We start from the raw sequence: 25,730 nt of genomic DNA on the forward strand, positions 1-25,730 counted from the left end.
GGCTGGCTTGCTTTCTCTTTCTTTTCTTTCTTTCTTTCTCTTTCTTTACTTTCTTTCTTTCTCTTCCTTTTCTTTCTTTCTTTCTTTCTTTCTTTCTTTCTTTCTTTCTTTCTTTCTTTCTTTCTCTTTCTTTCTCTCTCTCTCTCTCTCTCTCTCTCTTTCTTTTTCTTTCCTTTCATCTGTCTTTAGAAGGAAAGGGAAGAGGGAGAGAAATTCAATGTATGTTTGCCTCTCGTGAGTCCCCTGCTGGGAACCGGCCTGCAACCCAGGCATGTGCCCTGACGGGGAATTGAACCACGATCTTTTGGTTTGCAGGCCTGTGCTCAACCCACTGAGCTACACCAGCCAGGGCCCTGGGTTACTTCTTTATGGGGCAGGAGGAACATAATAAAAATAAGGCTTTGTCATCATCCACTTGAGAAATTACAGACTCAGTTGAATGGGGCAGAGAGGACTTCAGCATAGAGGCAGAGCATATGCTGTTTGCTTTCTCACTCACTTCTGAGGATGTGTTTCAAAGTGTTGGTTCGCAGTAGGGTGACCAGCTCATCCCAGTTCTCAAGTTGAATGGCCTGCATCATGGGAACACCCTGTGTCCCATCCAAACTGGGATGGTCGTTCAACCCATTTCCCAGTGAGGAGGTGTTGTGGGGTCGAGCAGAAGGTTGTGTAGAGGAGGAGGGATGAAACAAAGACAGCTGACAAACACCCATTCCTTGGGCAAAATTAATAGAAAGGGAAGCAGTGCAGGGGAGTGACTACCTCACTCTGTGACCTCCTTGGTGATTGGAAAATAATGCCATCTGGTTCTCTAGATGATGCCTCTTTAGTTGACAGAACATCTGCCTAGTGTTGTCTCTTCTTTGAGAATTCTAAGTGAAGGGTCAGAAAAAGAGCTTATGGTCTTCTTGTGAAAAGGCCGCAGGTGAAGACCCAGTTGGTGTGCCAGTTCATCTCATTGGGATTAGGATTTGGTGAGATAGGGGGCCAAGTAGTAAATAGAAGACCACCAGCTTTGTGTCTATACTTGACGTATGTAATCCTGTGTAGTCACTATTATTCAAGTTAAGCATCAGAAGTTTAAAGCAATTGGCCCAAAATAATAAGTGGCAAAGTTAAGATTTGAACAGAGCACTTCACAGCTCACGGTTCATTCTTTTCCTTATGCTCACGGTTGAAAGATTGAAAGATACCTGTCTGGTCTCATCTTCTCTTTTCCAAATGAACACACCATGGGAGCCTTTAAGGAGAATACCAGATCCTAAATCTGAACTCCTCATCATGATTCCTACACCATCTAGCCCCTGTCGGCCTCTCTGGTATTGTCTGGCTTCCTCTTTTCAGACCATTTCATATGCTATTCCCTTGTCCAGAAGCCCCTTTCCTGCACTCCCCATCACCCTGCTCATCCTTTAGGGAGGCATCAGGTCCCCAGGAGAGCCTTCCCTTCATGAGACAGGCTCTGCTGCTCTGTGGCTCCATCAACCTATGTTCCAGCCCAGAACCACTTGGCAGCCCCACGAACATGATCGCTGCCATGTCCTCAGTGTTTGAAGTAGTTACACCACTGGTGATAAATATCGGTTGAATTAACGAATAAAGAACAAATACTCCCAACTACATAATGGAGTGAGTTAAAACGTCAGTCTGATCATGACCGTCCTTGTCACAGGGCCATGGTATCGCGGTGTGGGAGAGGTGAGTCATGCCAGCGGCCTCAAGGCCAGCTGCGGTCTGGCCCCACAGCCCAGCTGGCCTCTTCCCTTCCTACGTGTCACTCTTTCCCCTTGGTGTGTATCAGCAGGGGTTTTGTCTTGTTTTCTTCATTGCTAAAACTTAACACCTTGAAAAATTCTTGGCACATAGTAGGCATCCAGAAAGTATTTATCGATTGAATTAAGTTCAATTGAATGATAATGTTTGTTCTGTTTTTAGTCCATGCAAAAGGGTTTTCTTTGTCTCCTCACAGATTTACATGGTTGGGTTTCAAGAGTTGTTCAAATCACACTGGTTACTGTCATTGACGTTCTAACTCTTTGCATTTCTCCAAGGAGTTGAGGCTTCCAGCCACAGTTAGATGCTTGATCAGATCAGAATAGTGGCTTGTAGACCAAAAATTTTGCCTGAATAAAGGAGGAATTTTAGAAACAAGCCTCCTTTTTTGTTTTTCTTTTCACATAAATGACAAACCTGTTGGCTTCAGCTAAGGATCAGTTGCTTCCATGTATGCCTTTCTTTTTAGGTCCTGACAAGCAAAGGAGCTATTTGTGACTTAAACTGCCTTTTGGCCTTTACCTTGGGTCAGGAGGGCTCAGCACTTCTGTGCAGACCAGTGAGTAATAGCACCAGCCTTGGCAATTTCTTCTTCAGTCTGAGCCTCTTCAGGAGTGATGTTCTTCTAAAGAGTCCATTCCTCCTAAATTGTTTTTTGACACTTGAAAAAATTACTCTAGTGTGCTTCTGTCAGCAGTTGAGGCACTTATCTTTTCAACTCAACTGTTTATAATAGGTTCCCTAGCTTGCATCCTAGCCTTTGGTCTCTCTCAAAGAGACTGGTATCACCACCATTTCAAAAAAAATCATTTGGGGAAAAATTCAAAGCATAACATCACTCACTATCTGTGTACAGTTTTTAAGACCAGATCACTCCTTGTGTGATGTAACTTTATTTTCCAATAAATTGTTCTATCCTGTCAGTTTCATTGTCATAGAGATTAGAATTAACCATGGGAATGGGACAGTAGGCAGTATTCCTCCTCATTTCAACAAAATTTTTCAAATATGCAAAAAAAGGTGAGAGAAATGTAAAGTACAAACCCAGCACCTAGACTCTACAATGAACAGTTTGCTTATTCTATGATACATCTATACATGAATCTCTGTCTTCTCTCCATCCATCAATTCACCCTTTTTAATGCATAGAAAAGAACACTTAATCTTTAGAATTTTTAGCATGACATCATTATCTAGAGTTCAGTGTTAGTCACCAAACCAATTATGTTTATTTCTTTGTTATCTGTAACATTAAATTATTTATTTACTGCTTGTCTCCCCAGCCAAAACATAAGCTCAGTGAAGGGAGCATCACTCTTGCTTCTTACTTCACTGGTACATCCCGAACTCCTAAGTTGTTGCTTGGCTTGTAGGAAGCTCAATAGATGTGCTGATTTTGAATGAATGGCAGTATGTGAAAACCTGAGATGTTAGACTTTTAAAAGTCTGTATTACTGATTTGTTTCCATTCTTCCAACATCAACTTTGTGACCTAGATAAGAAGACATGTTAATTTATTCAAACAATGTATATTAATCACCTATGATATGCCAGGCCTGAGCCAGGTTCTGGGATAGAATGATAAGCAGCTTTGAAAAACAGGCCTTGGTTTTGGGGCTTTGTGTAAAGAACATGATGCTAGAAATAGTTCAGCCATAGCCTCTGCTGCCTAATAATGTAGATCTGCCTACAAATCAATCACACCAGCTAATTAGACATTCCTCATTGACTTAATCAGTCATGCATTCAAAAAATATTTGCTGACTTTCTACTATGCTTTGGACTCTGGGAATTTATAGACACATAAAACAAGGCTCAGTCCTCAAAGATCATGTTGTCTGTTAGGGGAGATTGTGATTTGTAATGGAGCTCTAACTCTTCATGTTCTGAGGGGAGAGGTACTTTTCTCAGTCTTAGGAAGTTAGGGAATCCTTCACCTGGGAGGTGGTGGGAGCTGAGACTTAAAGGCAATGGGAAGTGGTAGGTGTGTCACACGCATGTCAGCGCGTGATAAGATGGAAAAACATGGCAGTTAAAACCCCAAGAAGGTCATCATGGAGCAGAGGTATTGGCTGAAGGATGACCTGAAATGAAACTAGAATGCTAGATGTTCTGGGCTTGCTTCATCCTGAAGGAAGTTAAGGTTTTCAGCAGAAAACTGCTATAGTCACATATTTGTATCAAAAACTATCTTGTCATCGACACAGAGGATGGATCATAGTTAGGGAGCAGAGAGAAAGGGGCAAGGCTGAAGGTACGGGGACTACTCGCAGGAACCACTGCAGAGTTTATGAGGGTGCGATGATCTCTGTGTTATTCTTGATGTAGATAGAAAAGCATTGGACATCCTGAATGTCTTGTGGCAGGGTGTATCAGGCAGGATTTCTGTCACATTGACTTGACCACAGGATTTGTTGGCTCTTGTCACTAGGAATTATTGGAACTGAATTTAGGACTTGGAAGATAATCTTTACTGTTTCCGTATCTTGGCTTTGCATGTCTCCGGACTGGCATTTTTCTCAGGCAGGCTGCCCTCATGTGGGCACACAGATGACACCTGTAGCTCTGGGTTTCTACCCTGACAGCCTTGTGAATGTAGCAGAAAGACAGTGACTTCGTCTGTGACAAAGTCACCCTGCACGCGCCCGATCTCATCTGACCTCGGAAGCTAAGCAGGGTCAGGCCTGGTTAGTACTTGGATGGGAAAAAGACCACAACTTCAAAAGTAGCTCTGACTAGTCCTAGAGCTACTGTGATTGGCAGGGCTTGAATTGTAAACCCATCCTTCAACTAATTTTTGGTTAGGTAGAGTCCCTTGGGTTATGTGCCTTGTCCTTGGAGGCACAGAGAGTTGGGGCAGTCCCAGAGTCTGGATTCTGCCTGAATGGAAAAGAATATCATGGCCTAGGGAGGGAGGGCAGTTGGTTCCACAGAGTAATGCTGGCAGCCCAGAAGGGGGTGTCCCAGCTGATGGAATGAGTTCATGCATGAAGTATTGTTCTGCTTTAACAAGCAGTGATGAGCTGTGGTTATTAACTTAGAGAGATACCTGTGGCACAAAAAAAGGTCTCCAAAGAGCAGGTATAGTAGGACCCAATTTTGACTTGATCCATAAGTCTAGGAGGAAAGCCCATTAACAGTGGTTTTATGTTTAGGTGGTAAGATGATGGATGTCATCTGTGTGTGTGTGTGTGTGTGTGTGTGTGTGTGTGTGTGTGTGTGTGTTTTATAAGTTATTTTTTTAAGTATATTTTATTGGTAATGCTATTACACTTGTCCCATTTTCCCCACTTTATCCCCCTTCCACCCTGCACACCCCCTCCCACTGGCATCCCCTCCCTTAGTTCACGTCCATGGGTTGTACATGTAAGTTCTTTGGTTTCTCCATTTCCTGTACTGTGGGGGCAACTTTGTCCTCAAGTCCCCCCGTCCACCACAGATGAAAGTAAACACTACCAAGATATGATCTGCTTGGGGAGGAGAGGTGGCCAGTTTCTCAGAGGAAAAAGGCCTTGAGCCCCTTCTCCAGGGGCTTTTATTGGGTTGTAATACACAGGAATACAGGGTGGCAACAGTCAAACAGTAGATAACATTTCAAAGAAATCTGAGGGCTTAGTGTGAGTCAGAGTCTGTCAAGAAGGGGGTTTGCAGAAACTTCAGGGTTTCCTGCTCAGACCCTTAACATATGAATGAAATCACTCTTAGCAAAGCAGGTTTCACAGGATTTTTTAGGAATTCTTTCTTGTGCCAAATTTCCTCCGATCCGCTCTAGCAAGGCAAGGAGCTGTACCCCTCCCCATCAGATTTTCAGACTTAAGTGGATTAGAGCCAGGAAGCACTTCTCCCAGAGGACTTGGGGACTTGGGCTGTGTCACATAGCTGGGGGGCAAGGGTCCATCGCTCACTCTTTGTTGCAGCCCTCTAAGTCCTTTCATGATGTCCACCCAAGTGATCGAGTCTGGCGTAGGTTGCCCCCGGCTGTGAGGGGTATTACCCATCATTGACTTCCGACCAAACTTTGGGGTCAGGGAGAGGAAACTGAGGCAGCATTTGCTACCAGAGATAAGCTTTGTCTCCTGTGGCTTGCATTCTGGAGGCTCACTTGCTCATCCTTAGCTATAGGGGGTAGTGACAATTCCTGAAACCAGGCAGAGCAGTCCCCAACATTATACTATTGTTAACCTCCCCCTGTCTATTTTCTACCTACTCGTTATGCTACTTATTCCCTGTACCTTTTCCCCCATTAACCCCCTCCCCGTCCCCGCTGATAACCCTCCATGTGATCTCCATTTCTGTGATTCTGTTCTGGTTCTAGTTGTTTGCTTAGTTTGTTTTGTTTTTGTTTTATTTTTTTAGGTTCGGTTTTGATAGTTGTAATTTTACTGTTCATAGTTTTGATCCTCTTCTTTTTCTTAGATAAGTCCCTTTAACATTTCATATGATAAGGGCTTGGTGATGGGGAACTTCTTGAGTTTGACCTTATCTGGGAAGCACTTTATCTACCCTTCCATTCTAAATGATAGTTTTGCAGGATAGAGCAATCTTGGATGTAGGACCTTGCCTTTCACGACTTGGAACACTTCTTTCTATCCCCTTTTTGCCTGCAAGGTTTTTGAGCAATCAGCTGATCATCTTATGGGAACTCTTTCATAGGCAACTGTCTCCTTTTCTCTTGCTGCTTTTAAGATTCTTTCCTTATCTTTAATCTTGGGTAACACAATTATGATATGCCTTGGTGTGTGCTTCCTTAGGTCCAACTTCTTTGGGACTCTTTGAGGTTCCTGGACTTCCTGGAAGTCCATTTCCTTTGCCAGATCAGGGAAGTTCTTCATTATTTTTTCAAATAAGCTTTCATTTTCTTGTTCTTCCTCTTCTCCTTCTGACACCCCTATGATTTGGATGTTGGAACATTTAAAGTTGTCCCAGAGGTTCCTAAGCCACTCCTCATTTTTTTTGAATTCTTATTTCTTCATTCTGTTCTGATTGAATGTTTATTTCTTCCTTCTAGTACAAATCATTGATTTGAGTGCCGGTTTTCTTTCCTTCACTGTTGGTCCCCTGTATATTTTTCTTTGTTTCACTTTGCATAGCCTTTACTTTTTCCTCTATTTTGCAACCATACTTAACCATTTCTGTGAGCATCCTGATTATCAGTGTTTTGAACACGGCATCTGAGAGGTTGGCTATCTCTTTGTCACTTAGTTCTTTTCCTCGGGTTTTGATCTGTTCTTTCATTTGGGCCATATTTTTTTTTTTTTTGTCTTGGCGGGCCTGTTATGTAGTAAGAGGCAGAACCTTAGGTATTCACCAGGCAAGGCAACCAGCATCCCTGCTTTGTGGCTCTGTATGTGACGGAGGGGTCCCAAAGGGAATAATGCCGCTTGCTCAGCTATCAGCTGGCTTTCAGTCACTACCCCCACCGCCCACAAACAAATTGAGCCCTTCCAGTGCGGATTCCCATGTGGGTGGGTTTCTGTATGTTCTAGCACCCTGTGGGTATCTCCAATGAATTCTCCTTTGAGGCTGGGAGTTTCTCCCGCCACTGCAACCCCCACAGATTTTTACATCCAGAGGTTTTTGAGGCTTTATTTCCTAATGCTGGAACACTGGGTTGCACGGTTTGTCTTGCTCCCCAGTAATTCCCCTCAGTTTATTCGCATGCAAATGTGGGACTGCCTGTCTACCAGCCATCACCTTGCCCTCCATGGTCTGCCAGCTGCCACTTTGCTCTCCTGGTCCTCCAGCCACTGGCTTGTTGCTCATCCTCTCCAATCCAGCTGCCCATCTCCGCCCCTCCTACCAGTCTGAACGAAAGTTTCTTCTTTAACCCCTGATTGTCAGCCTTTTATACAGTTCCATTTTCTGGCATTTCTGGTTATTTTTTGTTTTTAAATTTGTTTGTTGTCCTCCTTTTGGTTGTGTGAGGAATCAAAGCATACCTATCTACACCTCCGTCTTGGCCAGAAGTGAGATGTCATCTTTATTTTCCTTGTATCTTTCTTCTCCAAAAAAAGTTTTACGCTGAGGGTATATTTCTGTTATAATCAAGGGGGAAAAAAACCAACTCTGTTTCTATTTCGTAAAAAGGAAAACTCATGTACTGCAGAAGTCTAGGTAAGAATCAGTGAGGCCAGAACCGAGAAAAGTGAGGAGAGGAAGGAAGGAGCTGAAAGATTTTTGAGAAGCTGACATCCTTAGGGTTTGGTGTTTGACTGGCCGAGGCAGGATCCAGGCTGGCCGTGCAGGTTCTGCCTTTGGAGACCTGGCAGCAGGTGGTACCCAGTGCTAGAGCCAGCTGAGGATGAAGGCCAGCAGACAGCCTGTTAAAATTAATATTCGCACTTCTTAGAAATTTTGAGGACTTCGTGGTAGAAAAACTGACCTTGGAGGTTTATACAATGAAGGAAGAGTCCATTTGACTTAGTAAAATTTTTTATTTACATTTTTTAAAAAAGGACATTATTACTGCTTGGTAGATATAGTGTATACCTCATTTATTAAGTAGTTGGTAAGCTTTGTGAGGGCAGAAAATCATCTTTATGTTTGAAATCCCTCAATACCTAGAATATAATCTGGTTTGTAAAATAATGCTTTAGAATGTTTGTCATTGAATGAATTGTTGAAGCCAAACTAATGTTAGTTCTTAAAAGAAGCCAGTCCCATAATCTCAGGAAACTCATCAAACTGATTTGCCACACAATTGTGTTTGTAAAGAGCCCCTTCCAAAGTGCTTAAAGTAACGCTTTTCTTAAAAAGAAAAAGAAGTTTTTCCCAAATTATTTTAAGATCATCGTTAAAGTTTAGCAGATCCCTTCTAATTTGTACAAGTCAGAAAATCAGCTTGGTCCTACATACAAAGAAGCGTAAGTTGCTCAAGAAAGTGCAGTGACAGATTAGATACAGAAGTAGCGCCTGAATGAGTGCGGTTGGTAGGTAATAATATGAATGTGATAATTTATAGCTTTCATCTGAACATTTCACCTAAAATGCCATTTGGTGTGATATTCTTATGTTACAGAATTACATGCTTATGGTTTTGTAATAAAAAAGGGGCATTATTTGTGCCGGACCCTGTATTTTTCCCTGGGTCTTTCTTATAAGATTATTTTCCTCTGAAGCATGTTTACCACTATACTTCACGAGCCCAGAAAGTAAGTTATTTGGACTATGAAGCTATATATTAGAAGTGCTTTAAGGAGCGTGGGCTCTGGAACCACTGGCCCAGCTCTGAGTTCCAACATTGCAGTGTGTGGACTAGGATGGGTACTGTAACTCTCTCTGTGTGTTCTCACCTGTACAAACATGTTATCAGGGTGTCACGAAGATACAATGAAATAGTCACTATAGAACACTTAACACAGAACTTAGCATGTAATTCGAACTCAAATATCAGCCCTTTTTAAACACAGACTTGTTCCTCTTCTGGGATGGAGTGATTTCCAAAAGGTACAGGATTTCCTGTGTCCTGTTTATGATGGGATTTTTTTTTAATTTACCTAGAAATATGTAAATACTATGTTTTAGAAACCCTTCCAATACAGCTAAAGTCTGTGTCTCCATTTGAAGGCAGACCAAAAATTCAAACCTTGGTTAAGTTTAGATCTCCTCAGAAAGGTCACTTCAGATACCATCCACCTGACCTTGAGCCTTTTGATTTATCATAAGCAATTTTAGGATGTCACCATGCAGTACCTGGCTGCTGGCCTGCCTTTATTTCCACATCACCTGCTGCACAAGCCACAGCTGAGCAGCCCCTCATGCTGCTGACCTCCAGTGTCCTCTGAAGGTTGCGTGTTACCGGGGCAGGAACAAAGAGGGTCTGACCATTGCTCATGAAGTGCGGTGGTGCCATTTGTGGGCACTGCTGGCACTTCTTAAGTCTTGTCTGAGGTCCTTAAACTGCACTTGCTCGCTGTTGCTCCTCAGATGAACATCTCCAAACAAGAGAAAGGAGTTGAGAAGTTGTGGGTGTAATTCAGTCTTCATACAGGGCCAAAGGTCACTTAGTACCACGTTAGAGCCACAGTGCGTCAGAGGCCTGCCATTTTTCACAAGGTTTTGAATAAATCACCTACTCCCCTTCTTCTCACCACTCACACTGTACGGGAGGGGGATCTTTGACACAAAAATGTGAAGATGTATGACTTTTCTTCTGGGGGGTGCCAAACCGCTACAAATGCCACATAAGGACTAGAGCACTGAACTGCAGGGACATTCCAAGGCAAGAATCTCTGGTCACCGCATAACTTTACTGACGATAAAAACATCAGATCCTATTTCAGAATTTTTACAATGAAAAGTTTTACAGAGAAATATTTAAAGCTCTGTTCTTCACTTTCTGAATGCTCATAGTCTCTTCCCTACCCCATATGTCTTCAAATCCCCCTGACCCAGCTCCTAAGGAAAAAAAAAAAAAAGAAAGAAAGGCAACAATTGCCTCTTGTTGGCAGTAGAATTTATTCAGTAATTTACTTTCCAGCCAACTGCAGCCAGTGCCATTGCCTCTGGGCACTTGTTCAAAAACACGGAAATGCAATCACAGATTGGCCAGACCTAACACAGCTCCCCAGCCTCAGCCCTGTTATCTCCTCGTGCTGTCACCCCCGTCAGGCACAGTCCTGGGATACTGGGTGGTGATCAGTCCGTCTTTCTGCGGCTTGCTCATCCCCGCAGTTCGGGCTCTCGTCCAGGGCTCGCTCCCTGCTCCACCTGCACTCACAGCGTTGGGGGCAGGGGCCGTGAGGGCTGTTGTGCTGCCAGGAAAGGGCTCCTGAGTCCTGAGAAAACCAGAACCAGACAAAGAAACCAGCTTCCTCTGTTGACCACCCACCTGTAATGAGCGTGGCTGTGTTGAGTGAATATGTACCATGTGGATTTTACTCAGTGTCGGGTATCTCTCCGTTTAGGTTATTTATACTCGTTCTGTTCAGGTCTGAGTCAAGTCGAGCCGTGGCTTCATTTCATGTTGCGGACGGCTGCAGCGCCACCTCCTTGAAAAACAGAGTTCTCTAGACAGGATGAATGTACAGGAGAAGACTGCCTTTTTATCAAGAGAATTGTTTTCTGGTTGTTGCCTTCTGGTGAAATTCTTTAAAAATTACAGGCAGAAGAGGCAAATGTTTGATGAGGGTTTGGGGCTGCTTTCTGCCTGGGTCAAATGTTAAAATAATGAAGTTTTAAAACTTAAATTATGACAGATCCATAGGAAAATGCCTTTTCTCTTCTAGAAGAGTCTGTTCTATGGACCAGACACTGGTCATTGTGTGGTTGGCTTTTCAGAGTGGTTCACATTAACAGTGAGCTTTACCTTCTTTTTTCCTTTATTTCATTCAAAATACGGCCCCATAATTACATCTTTCATTAGTAATTCTTAGAGGATTGGGGGCGACATTGCTGGGTTTTGCCCTCAAATCCCTTTTTACCCAGCCGGAGCCCCAATAGATTGTGTGGGGCCCAGCGACGGCACCCCCAGCCCTACTGAGAACCCTCGATTCAGCCCTGCTCCCTGCAGTTCTGGGTATTAGTGGATAAAACCCAGACGAGGGCCTTTCTGTCAGGAGACAGTGGCCTCGTTCTGAGCAAACAGGAAGGAAAGGAGCACACAGCTGAATGCTTTTTAGACAGATGTATTTTCACCAACCAAAGCAGTATTTGGTTCAGATTAATCCATCTGAAGAGAATTATTCCTGTGAGAATGTTTTGCTGGGCTATGTGGGGGCAGGCAGTTCCTCGCCCCTCCCAGGTAAGAAAGAACAGGGTAAAATGAAAGTGTTTAATTATGTGGGAGGTGGCTTGTTGTTAAATTTGTTAACTTGTTTCTTCTCACTGGTGAAATCCTAACTGCCCTGCCCTTCCCTTTCCACATCAGCTCATACCCCAGACAACAGCTTCCTGGGGTTTGTGGTGGAGCAGCACCTGAACTCCAGCGACATTCACCACATTAACGAGATCAAGAGACAGAACCAGTCCCTGGTGTATGGCAAAGTGGATAGCTTCTGGAAGGTAAGTCAGTCTGTGTTCCTCCCTCTGTCTCCCTGAAAAGATGCTTGTTGAGTAATTTAATTTAGATTTGACCCAGGAAGTAATCAAGCCAAAGTGCCCTGGGTCTAATGGAATCCGCTTAGAAGTAAACAAGAATGTGCATGGATTTGGTTGCTCAGCATCTGGGTATCTATCTAATCAAGGCTATACCTGCTCATCCGCACAGTGGCTGCCCCACAAAGCCCTTCACTCTCTGCATGTTAGAAGTGACACATTACAGCTTCTTTCACATCTTATATTTGCTTCTGAAAGCCAGGTTCCCACAGAAGCTGGGTATCTTTCTGGAGCAGAGCATTGCACAGAGGGACCCTTTGCCAAATGGCTCTTTGCCTCTGCCCCTTGGGAAATGGTGTGTGTGAAGACAGGCAGCTCCCTTTGCGTGGGGAGCACAGGGGGCCTCCCACCCACGTGGCTGTCGTCAGTGCCCACAGTGGTCATCGTTCAGCTAACCAGGAAAGGAACGTGCCTGCCAGGGCTGACTGCAGGTGGTTTGCTCAGGGACACCTTGGATAAAACAGCATTCTCAGCCACAGGCTGACCGGGCTTTCCAAAAGTGCTGGGCTCCTGAGCCCTACAGGGCCCCTTGGCTCCCCTGGATGCTTTCCAGAGCACATCTGGGAAAGGTCAAACAGGAGAGGAGCCAATCGACATGGCATGCAAATATCTTGATTATTTTTGAGGACATGTTTGTGTAGCACAAAACAAACTGCAAGAGTTCAAAACATGCCTATTTCTAAACATAAGTGAACCACTTTCTAGAATGATCAGGAACTGTGGTCTCACGTGATCACGTCTCGCTTATTGAGGAAGTTAGAAGTCAGCCCGCTGAGGATGCGAGCACACGAGATGTCCCGGGTAGAATACCTGCTCTTGGTCTTCTGAGCCCTGACCAGAAAAGGGAAAGCACTGCTGCCGGCTCTTCAGTTCTGAAATTCTCACTGTGCCAAGGAGACCGTTCGGTCGGCCTGTCTCCGGGGCAGCAGATTCGATTCCAGGTGACCGTCTTGCTGTAAATGGCTAGAATTTTGTCTCTGTACAGTACAGTGGTTCTCAACCGGGGGCAGTTTCACCCCTCAGGGGACATGCAGCGGTGGCGGAGACAATTTTGTGTGGCACAAAATATCAGCAGTGCCTTCACCTGGGCTGGTGAATAAAATTTTCCTCCTCCCTACATTATTCTGCATTTTCTCCTCTCAAATAAAATGAAATCAGGCCAAATTATAAGTGGTTATTTAAGAACTTCCCATAAATTTATACATCTTTTGAAAGATGCATGAAAAGATGTATGAAAGTTGCCCGTGCTAACAGCATTATTCAGCTAACTTTCAGCCCAGTTTGGGTAAAAAAGGGCACATTGGGCATTCCCACCCTCAGCTCCGTTAGGAAATGAACGGAAGCCATCACTGGTTTTTGGGAGATGTGGGCTCCTAAAAAAAGTGTAACTGCCTTCTCACCTCTGCACCTGCTCACAGAAAATAATTTGCATGTCTCTATGGACTTCACCTTCAGATTATCTCACTCCTGTTTTGAAAGCAAGTGTGGCTTCCTCCTAGGTGCCTCTGGCAGCTTTTTTGGTCTTCTTAGAAATCCAAAACAACAAAGCAGTTCTGAATACTTTGGGGTCACCTTTTCTTGGATAAAATAAAGCTACCACTGAAAGGATGATTTCTTGATGCCAGGTGGAATCTCAAAAGTATGAATCATGTGACTTGGTGTGTGGTCTGGAAATTCTTCCAAAATTCTGTGGAAGACCCGACCTTTCAAGTACTGTGCATCGCCCCACTGTGACACAGTGCCAAGAGGCAGTGTGCCTGCATAGTCTGGGTAAACACCAGAAATCTGGGCTGGGTTTTTTTTCCAGTTTTACTACATCATCATTACCTAGCATTCATTGATGAGAGAAGTGCAAAAAGATGAAAAGTACTGTAAAGTTTTCACATAAATTAAGGACATCTCCTAAAACTTTGGAACACAGCATTGCGAGTTCAGCTTTTTTTCAAAACCGTCCTCATCCCATGGTACCCTGTGAGTGTGCACAGAAAACAGATGCGCCTTTTAGGTGTGATACTATCGCATCCACATTTCCAGAGATGCACTCCACGCGGACTTGAACAAGCGGGAAGTTGCTTTTCCCACCACTTGCTCCATTCTTCCCCCGCCCGCCCCCCCCCATCCTTTACATCAGAGATCTTTGGGAAGGGGGGTTGCCCTGTCAGTCCTGGGAGCATTCGAATGCTAGTGGAGCACATGAGTACGCACCGGTCTGCACCGAGTGGTCTCGGGAAGTCCTCTCCTCTTTCCCTTCAGAGTCTAGGACTCACGGGAATTCTGAGGGCACCTTGCTCTGCTGTCAGTCCTGCTTTGCAGTCCTCCTCCTCCTCCTCCTCCTCCTCCTCCTCCTGAGAGAATCTCCTCCCTTGCCGGCACACCTGAGTGACCCCTCCACGCATGGCTGGTTGGCCTGGGGTTGTCCTCAGCTCCAAGGCAGCAGAGGGACAGTGACAGCCTAGGGACAGAAACTAAAAGGATATAACCATAGTTATCATGAGGTTAAGGGAGAAGACTTCCACAAGTCCAGCGATGAAGAAACAGGGCCAGTTTGGAAAGGGAGAGGGCGCTGCCAACATGATGGGGCAGAATCTCAGGGAAGCGAGGCGCCGCCGTGAGAGATGTGGGGTGCTTCGAAGGCCAGACAGACTTGACCCATGTGGCCTGAAGAGAAAGAAAAAGCAGCTGCCAGCGCTCTGGAAGCTTTCCTTTTCCTATCCCACATCCCTTTATCACACTCTGTTCCTTTGCAGTAGCCTGAGCAGTTTCTGTCCCTTATAGTCATGTCAAGGATGTCTACTAACATACAGGGTGAGGCAAAAGTAGGCTTACAGTTGTTGGTCTGTAAAGTAATACAGTAATTATTAAATAGTAATACAAGAATAAACTCTGTGTTGTGTACTTGTAAGTGTAAACCTGCTTTGTCACGCCCTATAACAGGCCTTCACTGCACTCCAGTGCCGAGCAGGAAACACAGCCTGTTCAGCACAGAGGCTGAGGAGGAACGGGCCGCCTCCTCAGCTCCTCCCTGCTGGCCACCAGGTCATGGCCAAGGTTCCCTGTGGTCTTACCCTGATATTATAATATATAGGGGAGGACTGGTAGGGAGGAAGGGAGGGAGGGGACATTGCTATCTGACTCCAGAATCCCAAACACACCAACTTAGGAATCATCTCTGCCCAAGACCCTTAGCATCAAATAACACTTCTTAGAGCCTAATCCCAACTACAAATCTCTTTCTTAGCCCAAGAACCCATAGTTCTAGGTTCTGGACATCTACCTCTGGGGCACACTGATCATTAGTATCACCTAACACATGTGCCAGGAAAAAAATGTGTCCAGTGCGGCCGAATTCAAGGTCCTTCAACATCAGGGAGTGAAAAATTAGTCCATTTTGATAAATATAAGAGATTTTGAAAGTTATGGAACTTAAAATCAGTTGAAGTCTTACTTAACCATATTACTTATTTCCACATTTCTTTAAAAAATAGCAGCCTGACTGTGGCTGGTGTGGCTCAGTGGATTGAGCACTGGCCTGTGAACCAAAGGGTTACTGGTTTGATTCCCAGTCGGGGCACAGTCTGGCTTGCAGGCCAGGTCCCCAGTAGGGGCATGTGAGAAGCAACCACACATTGATGTTTCTGTCCCTCTCTTTCTCTCTAAAATATATATAAATAAAATCTAAAAAAAAAAAAATTAGCAGCCAGGCCCTGGCCAGGTTGCTCAGCTGGTCAGAGCACTGTCCCAATGCACCAAGGTCATGGGCTCAATTCCTAGTCAGAGCGCATACAGGAAGCAGTCAATGAATGCACAAATAAGTGAGACAACAAATTAGTGTTTCTCTTCCTGCCCCCCACCCTGTCGTTCTTCCTCCCTCCCTCTCTCTTTCTCTAAACAAATAAAATTAAATAAAAATAGTGGCCTGAATATAACTGAATCTTCCTTTGATGGTGCAGGGTCAGCATATTACATATTCCTGATCTCACCAGGATTTTCTAATTACCCACTGATGCACGACTGTGCTAGGGTAAACGTCCTGAAGGTCTTGCTTTCAGTACTTCTGGGGAATAAGCACGGCCTCTGAACCACAGGCTGGGGCTCAGAGCTGGTCCTGCAACTCACCAGCGTGTGAGGCTTTGAGCATTGGTTCCTGGCCTGCAAAGGGGGGGCAGTAGCATCTACCACATAAAACAGTGCTGTTCTGCATGCGGATCACCTGGCACCTTGTTCGGATGCCCATTGTGCAGGTCTCACAAGCACCCAGGTGATGCTGACGTGCTGTTCCACGTAACAAGGCGCTGGGTGTTTAGGGTTGTGCAGAGTGGTTGGCAGTGAGTAGCTGACCACTCGGTGAATGAATAATTCCTCTTTCTTCTTTACTTTCGTCTTCTTGCTACTCTGTCAGACTGCCAGGTATCATGTTATTTTTTTTAGTATTTGCACCTGATTCCAGTCACCCCTCAATCTTACTTCCCTCTCACTCTCCTTGCAAGGCTCAGCCCCTTAGAATGGGGTGAACCTGTGGTAAGCAGTGGATTCTAAGGGGAAGCGAAAGGCGCAGTGTCTTCTCATCATCTGCTTTCCTGGTTTTTACAGTGGTGCTTACTGGCAGTGTGGCTCAGTGGTTAGGAACACAGACTCAGAGCAAAGTAGCTGGGTTCAAATCCTGCCTCTTTCATCAGCTGCCTGATCCTGGGTGATTTACTGAACTTCATTTGGCCTCATTTTCCATGATGATAATAGGGTTTCTATATAAATTAAATGAGTTAATTGTATGCAAAGTGCTTATATTAACTCACAGTAAGTCTGCTATTAGTGATAGTAGTTCTGGGGCCAGTTGGGAAACATAGTAAGAATGTGGGTGGGTGCGAGATTGCAGTGGGCGGGGGTGAAGTGATGCCCGGAAGGAGCTGGCAGATGCGAGCCTGCCCAGAGATGTTCAGATTCCGGTTTCTAAACTATGTTAGTGGTTGGCAAACTCCGGCCCTCCAGCCAGATGTAGCCAGCCATCTATTTTTGTAAATAAAGTTTTATTGGAACAGAGCTATACCTGGTGGTTGTCCGTGGTTGAAACGGCAGAGTTCTGTAGTTCTGACAGAGATTCTCACACCAGCAAAGTGTAAGATATTTATCATCTGGCCCTTTACAGAAAAAGTTTGAGACCCCTGAAGTATCAGTACATCATGTTCCAAGTAAATCAAACCTCCTGTGGGATACATTTAGCGAACAGTTCTTGATTTTTTTTTTTCCGTATGATTGAGACGGATAGATAAGCAATGGAAAAATGAAGTGTGATTTTTTTTACTACAATCTCTGTTACTTTAAAGACAAAGCCCCAGGCCCAGAGCCTGGCCTCTCTTAGAGCCACCACTTATTCGATTACTAATGCATCGATAATAAGAGGCCTCATATTAGTGTCTGTACACTTCTCTGAGCCTCCACAGCCATCATTTAAGGAGGCGCATGCCCACTCCTTCTGAGGAAGCGTGAGAAATTTTCATCCTCCTTCACCATCCTGGAGAGGACCTGGCCTGAAATAGAGTGACTTGGCCAAGGTCCTACAGCAGGTTATGTGACGAGTCCAGAGCCAGGATCAAGGTCCTGACCTCTTCTCTTAGGATTGCCTCCCTGCTGCCACTTGCAGGAGACATTGTTGCTCTGCCCCTGCCCTGGACGCCGAGGCCATGTTCACAGCAGCATTCAGAAGCCAGGAAGCAAGGTCTACGCAGTAACTCACATAGGCAGCAGGAGCCCTGGGCAGGGATTGGCCTAACAGGTAAAGTGTTGCTCCCGGCTGGTCATCTCCCAAAGACGGAGTCTGCAACAGCCTTGCAGTCAGCTGTACAAAGAGAAAATGAGCCTTATTTGGGCAATTCAGATTGTTTCCACCTCCAGACCCCAAGGGCTCGGCTTGCCCAGCCCTAGCCTGCCCGCAGCAACCACAGTCGACCAGTGTCAACTGAGTTAGGAAAGCACCTTTTATCTACATGTGCAAGACTGTGTGGTGTTAAAGTGCCCCCGAAATGACATGTGGTTTCACACCCACAGGCGTAAGCAGTAGGTCAGCCCACCTTCCCGAAATGAGGAGCAACTTCTCCCTTCACTCTATCCCTAATTTTTCGCCCTTCTTAATCCATTCTCCACACAGCAGCAGCCAGGGTGATCTTAAAAATGTGAGTGGGATTGTGTTTCTCCTTTTCTCAAAGGCCCCTCAATGGATTCATTTTAAACTTAGATGAAGGCACTTAGATTCACCACACTTACAATGAAATCCAGTCCCCACAGTGTGACCTAGTGAGGCTGTCTGTGAGCAAGCCACACATGCCCTGAACCCACCAAGGCTGTGTCCACACAGGGTCCCCCCTGCCACTCTGTACCCTGAGGCTTGGCTGGGCTTCTGTAACAGCTTGTACCTGCCCTACTCTACCCCCAGCCTAGCCTCCTAGGGCCACGCTGTCCCTCGCATATGTCCTAAACCAACTGTCACTTCTGCCCATCCCTATCACAGCATCCTCTTCCTTTTATGTAATTGCAATCATTTTGTAATCATGTATTTATCTTTTTCTTTCAGTCTTTCCTTAATCCCTAGACTGTAACCTCTTTGAGGGCAGAAATCATTACTGATTTTGCTTTACCAAACACAGTGCCAGGTGCATAGTGGGTGCTTGCTCAGTAACTGCTGGATGAATGCATCTATCTTCTTTTGATTTCATTAAATGCTGTTTACCTGGGGATCCTGGGATATGACTTGGAATGTGTTTTGCTTTGGTCATTGGCCTGTGCTCGCAGGTCCAAGGGACACTGGAAGAAAGGATTTGAAGGAAAAGAGTAGAGTTACACCTGTGCAAATTCTGCAGACCACATAGAGGTCTCCAGGTTTTCAAAACCCCTGGTGAAATGATCAGGGAGATGGCACGGGAAGGAGACAGTACCTGGGAGGCAGGAGCAGCTCCGGGCCGGCCCTGCTGTCAGCCACGCGATTTCCGGGCACAGCCAGCCTCCGTTTCCTCACTCGTGTGCGTGAAGGTGCTAGTGAGAAGGAATGACAAACGAGCAAGCAAAATATAACCAAACACACTGAAATAGAGAACAGGCAGACAGTGTCCAGAGGGGGAAAGGGAGGGAATTTCAGGGGAAAATGAGAAAGGTTTACAGGAACTAGTATAAAAGACACATGGACAACAACTAAGGGGGGTGGAAATGGGAGGGAGGTGGGGAGCACAGGGGGGTGGGCTGGGCTGGGAGTAAAGGACAATACTGTAGTTGGAAAATAATTAAATAAATAAATTTTTAATAAAGAAGGAATGAATTATTATAACTCAATAACACAATGGACCTTAAAATAATTATGCTGAGTGTAAGAGCCGAACATAAAAGAGTCTAGACTGTGTGATTCTCTGTATATAAAACTAGAAAATTCAGACTAATCCACAGTGACAGAAGGCAGATGGGTGGTTGCCCGGGGAAGGGTGAGAGAGGGGCGGGCCACCGTCTTCACAGTGGCCGTGGGTGTACAGTGTAACCACAGAGGCACACTTACAAAGTCGTGTGCTTTAAATACGTGCAGTTTACTATATGCCAGTTATACCTCAGCAGCGCTGTTAACATAAATTAGAGCTGGCAGGCAGTGACCTCAGGGGCCAAATTTGGCCAATGGCCTGCAACTGAAAAGTGCTTTTTCCATTTTGAAATCCTTAAAAAAAAATTAAAAGAACATGCGACAGACCTTATGTGTTCCCTCAAAGTTTGCTAACCCCTGGATGAGATCAATAGTCATTTACCTGTGTTCTTGGGAGCGCTGGCCAAGGCCCACTGCTGAGGGAAGTCTGGGGGCTGCACCGTGTGGGTCCCGCCAGCCGCAGCAGCTCTGATTTACCTCCGGTGGAGACGTGGATTTCCAGTCAAAGTTCACCGGGAAAAGTGTTCAACTGCTTTATTTAAACAACCAAAAATAAATCCTGAAAGTCTCTAGACTAGGTAACCTCTGAGTCTGAGATAGACTCTCATTCTAAAAATTATGTAATTATCTCACTGATTTGGTTGACTTGGGCCTAGCTTAAATTAATGCAAAATTAGAGGGGTAGTTTGGAGAAATGACCATTTATTTTCTAATGCAAAGTAATTGCTCTTAGTTATATATTGTATTACTAAACCACCAAAAAGACCTTTGTAATTAGAGAATGTACTGAAATCCTTGCAAAGGGCACCTTTTTGTAAGTAGATTAAACCTTGTAGTCCTCTTTGTTCTCTAATCTACTTAGTCAGACCCATCTTCCCAGATAATGTAGCTGTCAACCAGATAAATTCAAAGCCATTGTTGGTCAAATTGGCATACGTCCTGAAATGGCAAAATTGGAGTCAGTTTTGTTGAATTTGCCGGGAAGTTTAATGTGGTTCAGTCTAATGAGGAACAGTTCTTGGTTCTGGTTCCAACCAGAACATTCAGAAGCATCTCTGTATCACCCCCAACTTTTTCTCCTTGGGGGAAAAGTCCATCAGAACAGACCTAATTATGATCCCTTGAGACCACACTTGGCGGTGTCAGGGATCACACTGTTTTTCCTCAGAGAAGACTTAGGTGTGCCAGCAGAGAGAGAACCCCCGGGGCAGCCCGGCACCTGTCCTCGGTCACCTGTGCATGGTTTTTCATCTGACTCAGTTCTTCACACAGGATAAAGTGTAGTCACATTGCAGAGCCTTTCCCCAAAATTTAGGTGCAAATTTTGTGGGGGTGGGGTTGAGGGAGAGAACAGAGAGAAGAAACCAAATGCAAAGAAAAACATCAGAAACGAATCATTGGCTACGTTTCAGAGATTTAAGGACTTTCCAAAAAGTGTTGTTCATGTGCTGACTCTAACCCCACGCGGCATCTTCCTGAGCATGTCCATGTTTGGTGAGCACACGCGGACAGCGATGAACACTGAGCTTTGAGACCCGTGGGCAGCCTTTTCTTCAGTCTCATCAGCCTCGTGGTCTGTTCCCTGTGTCAGCACGTTTTCTGCTCTCATCTTAAACCCGTGGGTATTTTCTTCTTCCATGAGCACAAAGAACACATTCTCCTTGTGCAGCAGCTCCTTGAATAACGTCATTTCGTTCAGCATTCTTTCACTATGGTGTTGATTAAAAGTAATCATTCCCAGTTGGGGCCACTGTCTGTGGAGTTTGCATGTTCTCCCCATGTCTACATGGATTGTCTCCGGCTCTCCACTTTCCTCCCACACCCCACAGATGTGCACGGCAGGTTTACTGGCGTGGCTGCTGTCCCAGTCTGAGGGAGTGTGGGTGTGTGAGTCACCCTGTGATGGAGGGTGTCCTGTCCAGGGTGGGTTTGCTCCTTGAGCTCTGAGCTGCCAGGAGAGGTTCTGGCCACCCATGACCCTGAACTGGAGTAAGTGGGTTACAAAAGAATGATTTTGTTAAATTCATCTCTCTTAAATGTATGTATAGCTCACATTTACTTCAGTTTCCAAGAACCTATCCTGCACATTAAGTGAGGACTTGCTGTAACCGTGTTTCAGCCTGACACACTGATTGGAGACAGTCTGGAGCAGTTGGCAGAGCTCTGGGTGGGAAAGCAGACGCCCAGATTCTAATTTCAGCTTCACCCACTGGCAGCTTGTTCTTGGACTTGACTTGCCCTTGGGTCTAGCTTTCCTCATCTGTAAAACAAGGCAGAGGACAGGATGTTCCTTTGTTTTACTCCCCAGAGTTCCATGATTCTATAATCTAAACTCCTTGGCCGTCTCTCATTCTTTCAAAAGCAAGGGCACAGAGAAGACAGCCTGCAAGACAACTTTATGGGCCGTCAGAAATAAGACAGGGGGCGATAATTGGGCCAGGCCAAGCACAGAGTCCATAAAACCAACTGCCCGAGAAAAGGATGAGGTTGCTGTAACTTAGCACCCATGTGAATAAAAGAGATTTAAGGGATTTGTTCACAGTAAGCTCATGTGAGTCAAGTGTGGAGAACTGCCAACAATCCATAATGGATCCTTAGTTGACGCATAACACGGAGAATGAAGGGCTGTTAGTTCCCTTCCATCCGAGAGCACCTCGCGTGCTCCATTGCCTGCTGCCGTGCGCGCGGGGGTGCACTTCCTGTCTCTGCGGGCAGCCCAGAGATTCTGTATTGGCAGAATGCGGTGGAGCGAGACAGGAGGGAACACTCCGCAGAGGACAGACTTATCCGTAGCCGGTGGTACGAGAAAACACGTGGTCTGGGTGACTGTTGTTTTGTCGGGGCACAGGCCTACGCCTGAAGCAACAGAGACAGCCTTGGACTCCACGGGTCAGATCCAACTCACAGGCATTTTTGTTTAGGTGGCACGATTTTTTTAAATTGGAAAATTTGCCTTTTGGGAAGGTTCACCTGTAAAGCTGGAATTCTTGGCTTCTCTGGAAAATGTAGATGGTGTGGCAAAAGGGACTCACGTGCCAAAGATTGGCTAGAGCTGAGTAGTGGCTGCCAGTGGTTGGCTTAGGGGTTCCGGCGATGACAGTCCTTTCAGCGTCTTCTCTAACCCCCTCCCTGATCCATTTGGCCCCCAGGGTATTTCAGTGTGCGACCTTGCACTAAGAAGGTCAGGAAGACACTGACCATTTTTGTCTAGTCCTCTCAGAGAATAGGTTTCCTCTGAAGAGGGCAAAGTTAGAAAGGGAACCTTGAGTGGAATAATAAATTCCGTGTTTCATCTGGGCCAAACCATCCTCTGAATGACCTGTTTGGAAGTCTTTCAAGTTTTGAGGCATAAAGGTGAGCAGGGAGGAAGACCATGGCCCCCTTTTCTGTGTGCAGCTCCAGCAGGAACCCCAGGTTCTTAATATCTGTAAGTTAAACGTCGGGTGAGTTCTTCTTGTCGGCACCTAGCCCATGAGCACTTTCCGCTTGACAGCCCAGCCCAGATTGAGCTGCCAGAGCTTTTCCTGCCAAGTTTTCTTATGGTTGAAACTCAGTTTTCTTTGGGTTGGCAGTTGGGGTGGATAGGAAGAATGCATAGCAACTAACTCAGTATCTGGGACTTGAAGTCGGTTGGCTTATTGCTCTTTCATAGTGTAGTAAAGTCTTTAGAATTCCTCTCTCCTGGGAGCGGGAAGCTCTGCTTAGAAGTCACTGATCGATCCTCTCCTGGCTACAGTTTCTAGTGGTAGCTCTGTCGTAGGTTCGTGCAGGAACCTGGCATGGTCCTCTGGAGCAGCACTGATTTGTGGGGTATTTGGCTTAAGTGATTTCCAGCCTGCGTTCCAAAGAAAGGCAGGAAAACTTACATTAGTTCTCAGAATATAGGTCAGTGGTAACCAGACGTGCTTGCTCATAGATCCCAACTGGGAACTGAAACTTCTAGATGCCAGGGACTCTCCTCAGCCTCAAGGGACCTAGGAATTGTATGTGAAAAGAATCAACAGGCTCCAGGTGACTCTTTTAAACAAGAAGTTCGGGAAATAACTGCCCTAGGGAGTCACTAATTTTCCTAGATCAGAAAATCCTTAGTCAGCTCCTTTCCGTGCATGGTGTTTGGCTGCCGTGTTGCCCGCAACCACTGAACGCAGTAGAAGACACCGACGCCCTTGTTCTGCCCGACTGCATCCTGTGCTCCGGGCCTTTGCTAGTGCAGCTCACCAGCTCCATGACCCACCTCCAAGGACCCGTCCTCTTATTCCCATGTTAACAGCAAGTCACCTAAAGTAATCCTTGTGAGGGTGCAATCAGCTGATACAGGTTCCAGTGAAGTCTCTCCCAGGAATGCTTGCCTGCTAAGCCAGTATTCAAATAAGAATTTGTAGGAATTTAAGAGGTTGCAAAGCACTTCCACATAGCTTCATGAAGCATGTGTCAGTTTTATAGGTGATAAAACAGCCTCAATGACATTTAGAAAAAAAACAACAGTCCACCTTAACATAGGGGTGAGTGATAGACTTGTGGGTGTCGTGTATTCATCTGTGACCTTGATACTTTAGAGAGGTCAGTGATGGTGCAGAGGTTTGAGTAGTGAGTGGTAGAGCTGTAGGCCTTCTCGCAGGTGCTTGCAGCTGCCTCGGAGGAGCCTGGAGTTGAGGAGTTGTTTCCTGGATGCCCCTCAGGAGAAGCCCCAGCCGGTCATCTACTCTGTCAGTGACTGGCAGTCCTCCCAGAGGCCCAAACAGCTGAGTGAAAATGACTGCAGCTGTGGGAAGAAAAGATATAAAAGCATCGTGGGTGAAAAGAGGTCCCTTGTGCTCAGCAGAGGGTCGCCTCGGAAAGCCAGGGCTGGCGTAGGCAGCCAGCAAACATCCTGAGGGTGGGGTGCTTCTGTAAGATTCTGAATCACTGCCTGCCACTCCAGTAGTGCTGGGACAAGTGCATTTGTAGCTCTTAGTAAACACAGCTGTTGTGGTTGTAATCGCCCGGAGGCTTTTACTATTTGCGCCAACCCTAACAGTTTGGCAACTGATAGGGGAACAATGGTGTTTCAGGGATGGGAAGAGAGTTGCCTCTGTGAGCAAAGAAAGACAAGACTCTGGGCTATCTGTAGACAAAAGCCACCAAGCAGTCCAGAAGCCGGGCGTGTGGAAACCTGCTGTGCACAGACGGTGGCAGCCTCCCAGGTAGTAACCAGAGGGTCTCCGGCACCCAAATGCTGAGCAGCATGGGAGGAGCCAGATGACCCCTGTAGAAAGGAGTTACGAAAGCCTGGCAGCGTAGTTCCCTTCCAGCAAAGAAAGGGTTAAAGTCCTTCTTGAAAATAGAGGGAGACTTAATGCCTCTGAATTTATAGTGGTCTGACAGGCAGAGCTTTCTGAATGTGAATAGGCACAGATTATAAGATCTGAGATACTATATTTTGACTGATGTTTTTCCTTCACATAGAACGTTGTTAAAGAATAGCTTTACAGGGAAGCTGTTTTGGATGAAAATTCTAGGCAGAGTTCAGGTTCTTCCCAAAGCATGGTCACAGCTCTAAGGGACGTACCTGTGCGGGGCAGCAGTTGGTTGGGCTGGGAGGACAGAACAGCACTGCGACCTCCGGGATCCGGTGGACCAGGGCCAAGCCTGGCAGTGTCCCCACATGTCCCCTGGTAGCATCTCAGCCCTGCTGAAGGTGTGCAGTCCCAGGAGACTCTGAGAGGCAAGGGGAGATTGTCAAGAACAGAGGAAGGCTTGGTGGGGAAGGGGAATTCTGATGTCTGTGTAGCGAAGGCTTAGGAACTCTGAGGCCCTGCCCCTGGGAGAAGGACGCTCCTTACCCACTGAGGCCCTCGGAAAGGGTTCAGACGCCCGAAAAGGGTGCCTTGAACAGAGTACTCTGTGGTTCTTACACTGCCCTTGTTTAGAAACTCAGCAAAGAAAGCAAAATTATGGCAGTAGAAGGAGAAATAAAAACGCGGCACTCCGGCTCTTTCTTGGAAGGAAAAGCAAAGTAGAAGTTTTTATAATAAAGGTGGAGAAGCAACTCAGATCTGGGAATGGCATTCCAATAAGCCAGTTAAGTGTGCTGGGACTGTTGAAGGAATTTGTCTGGTGCCATCTACACTGCCACGGAGAACAGGGACGTGAGGTGGTAGCGTGAGTTGGCACCCGGCTGGAATCCTTGAGGTCTGTTTCTTTGGTGGAAACCGAACCCGTGGGATTGGCCCTATGGAACCTTCGACCTCGGTGCAGAGGCATGTGGTGGAGACCTCAATACAGGCTCTGCAGGGGCGCAGCGTGCTGATGGAGCTTCATATCAAAGCTGCAGAGTGGGAGCATGTTCTACGGCGTAAAGTGTTTGTGTGAAGCAGAACTCATCGTTTTATTATAAGAAGAGTTTTATGAAATTAAGAAACACTGATAAAGCAATTTAAAAAATATTCGAACTGTAATAATATGTGCTGTTAAAATCATACTTAGCATC

At 45.8% G+C, this 25,730-nt stretch overlaps 1 protein-coding gene across 10 annotated transcripts in view; it reads left to right on the top strand.

Moving 5' to 3' along the window:
- MGAT5 (alpha-1,6-mannosylglycoprotein 6-beta-N-acetylglucosaminyltransferase) overlaps positions 1–25,730 on the top strand; it is a 346,996-nt gene that overhangs the window by 234,806 nt on the left and 86,460 nt on the right. For all 10 annotated transcript variants that reach the window (XM_053666802.1, XM_053666810.1, XM_053666815.1 and 7 more), the window contains one exon: positions 11,642–11,775. In XM_053666802.1, coding sequence (XP_053522777.1) covers positions 11,642–11,775 — 134 coding nt within the window. The remainder of the gene's footprint in view (positions 1–11,641; positions 11,776–25,730) is intronic.

This window comes from Artibeus jamaicensis, unplaced genomic scaffold, assembly GCF_021234435.1.
Source record: "Artibeus jamaicensis isolate MK-2021 breed Jamaican fruit bat unplaced genomic scaffold, CSHL_Jam_final contig_1284, whole genome shotgun sequence".
Taxonomy (NCBI): Eukaryota; Metazoa; Chordata; class Mammalia; order Chiroptera; family Phyllostomidae; genus Artibeus; species Artibeus jamaicensis.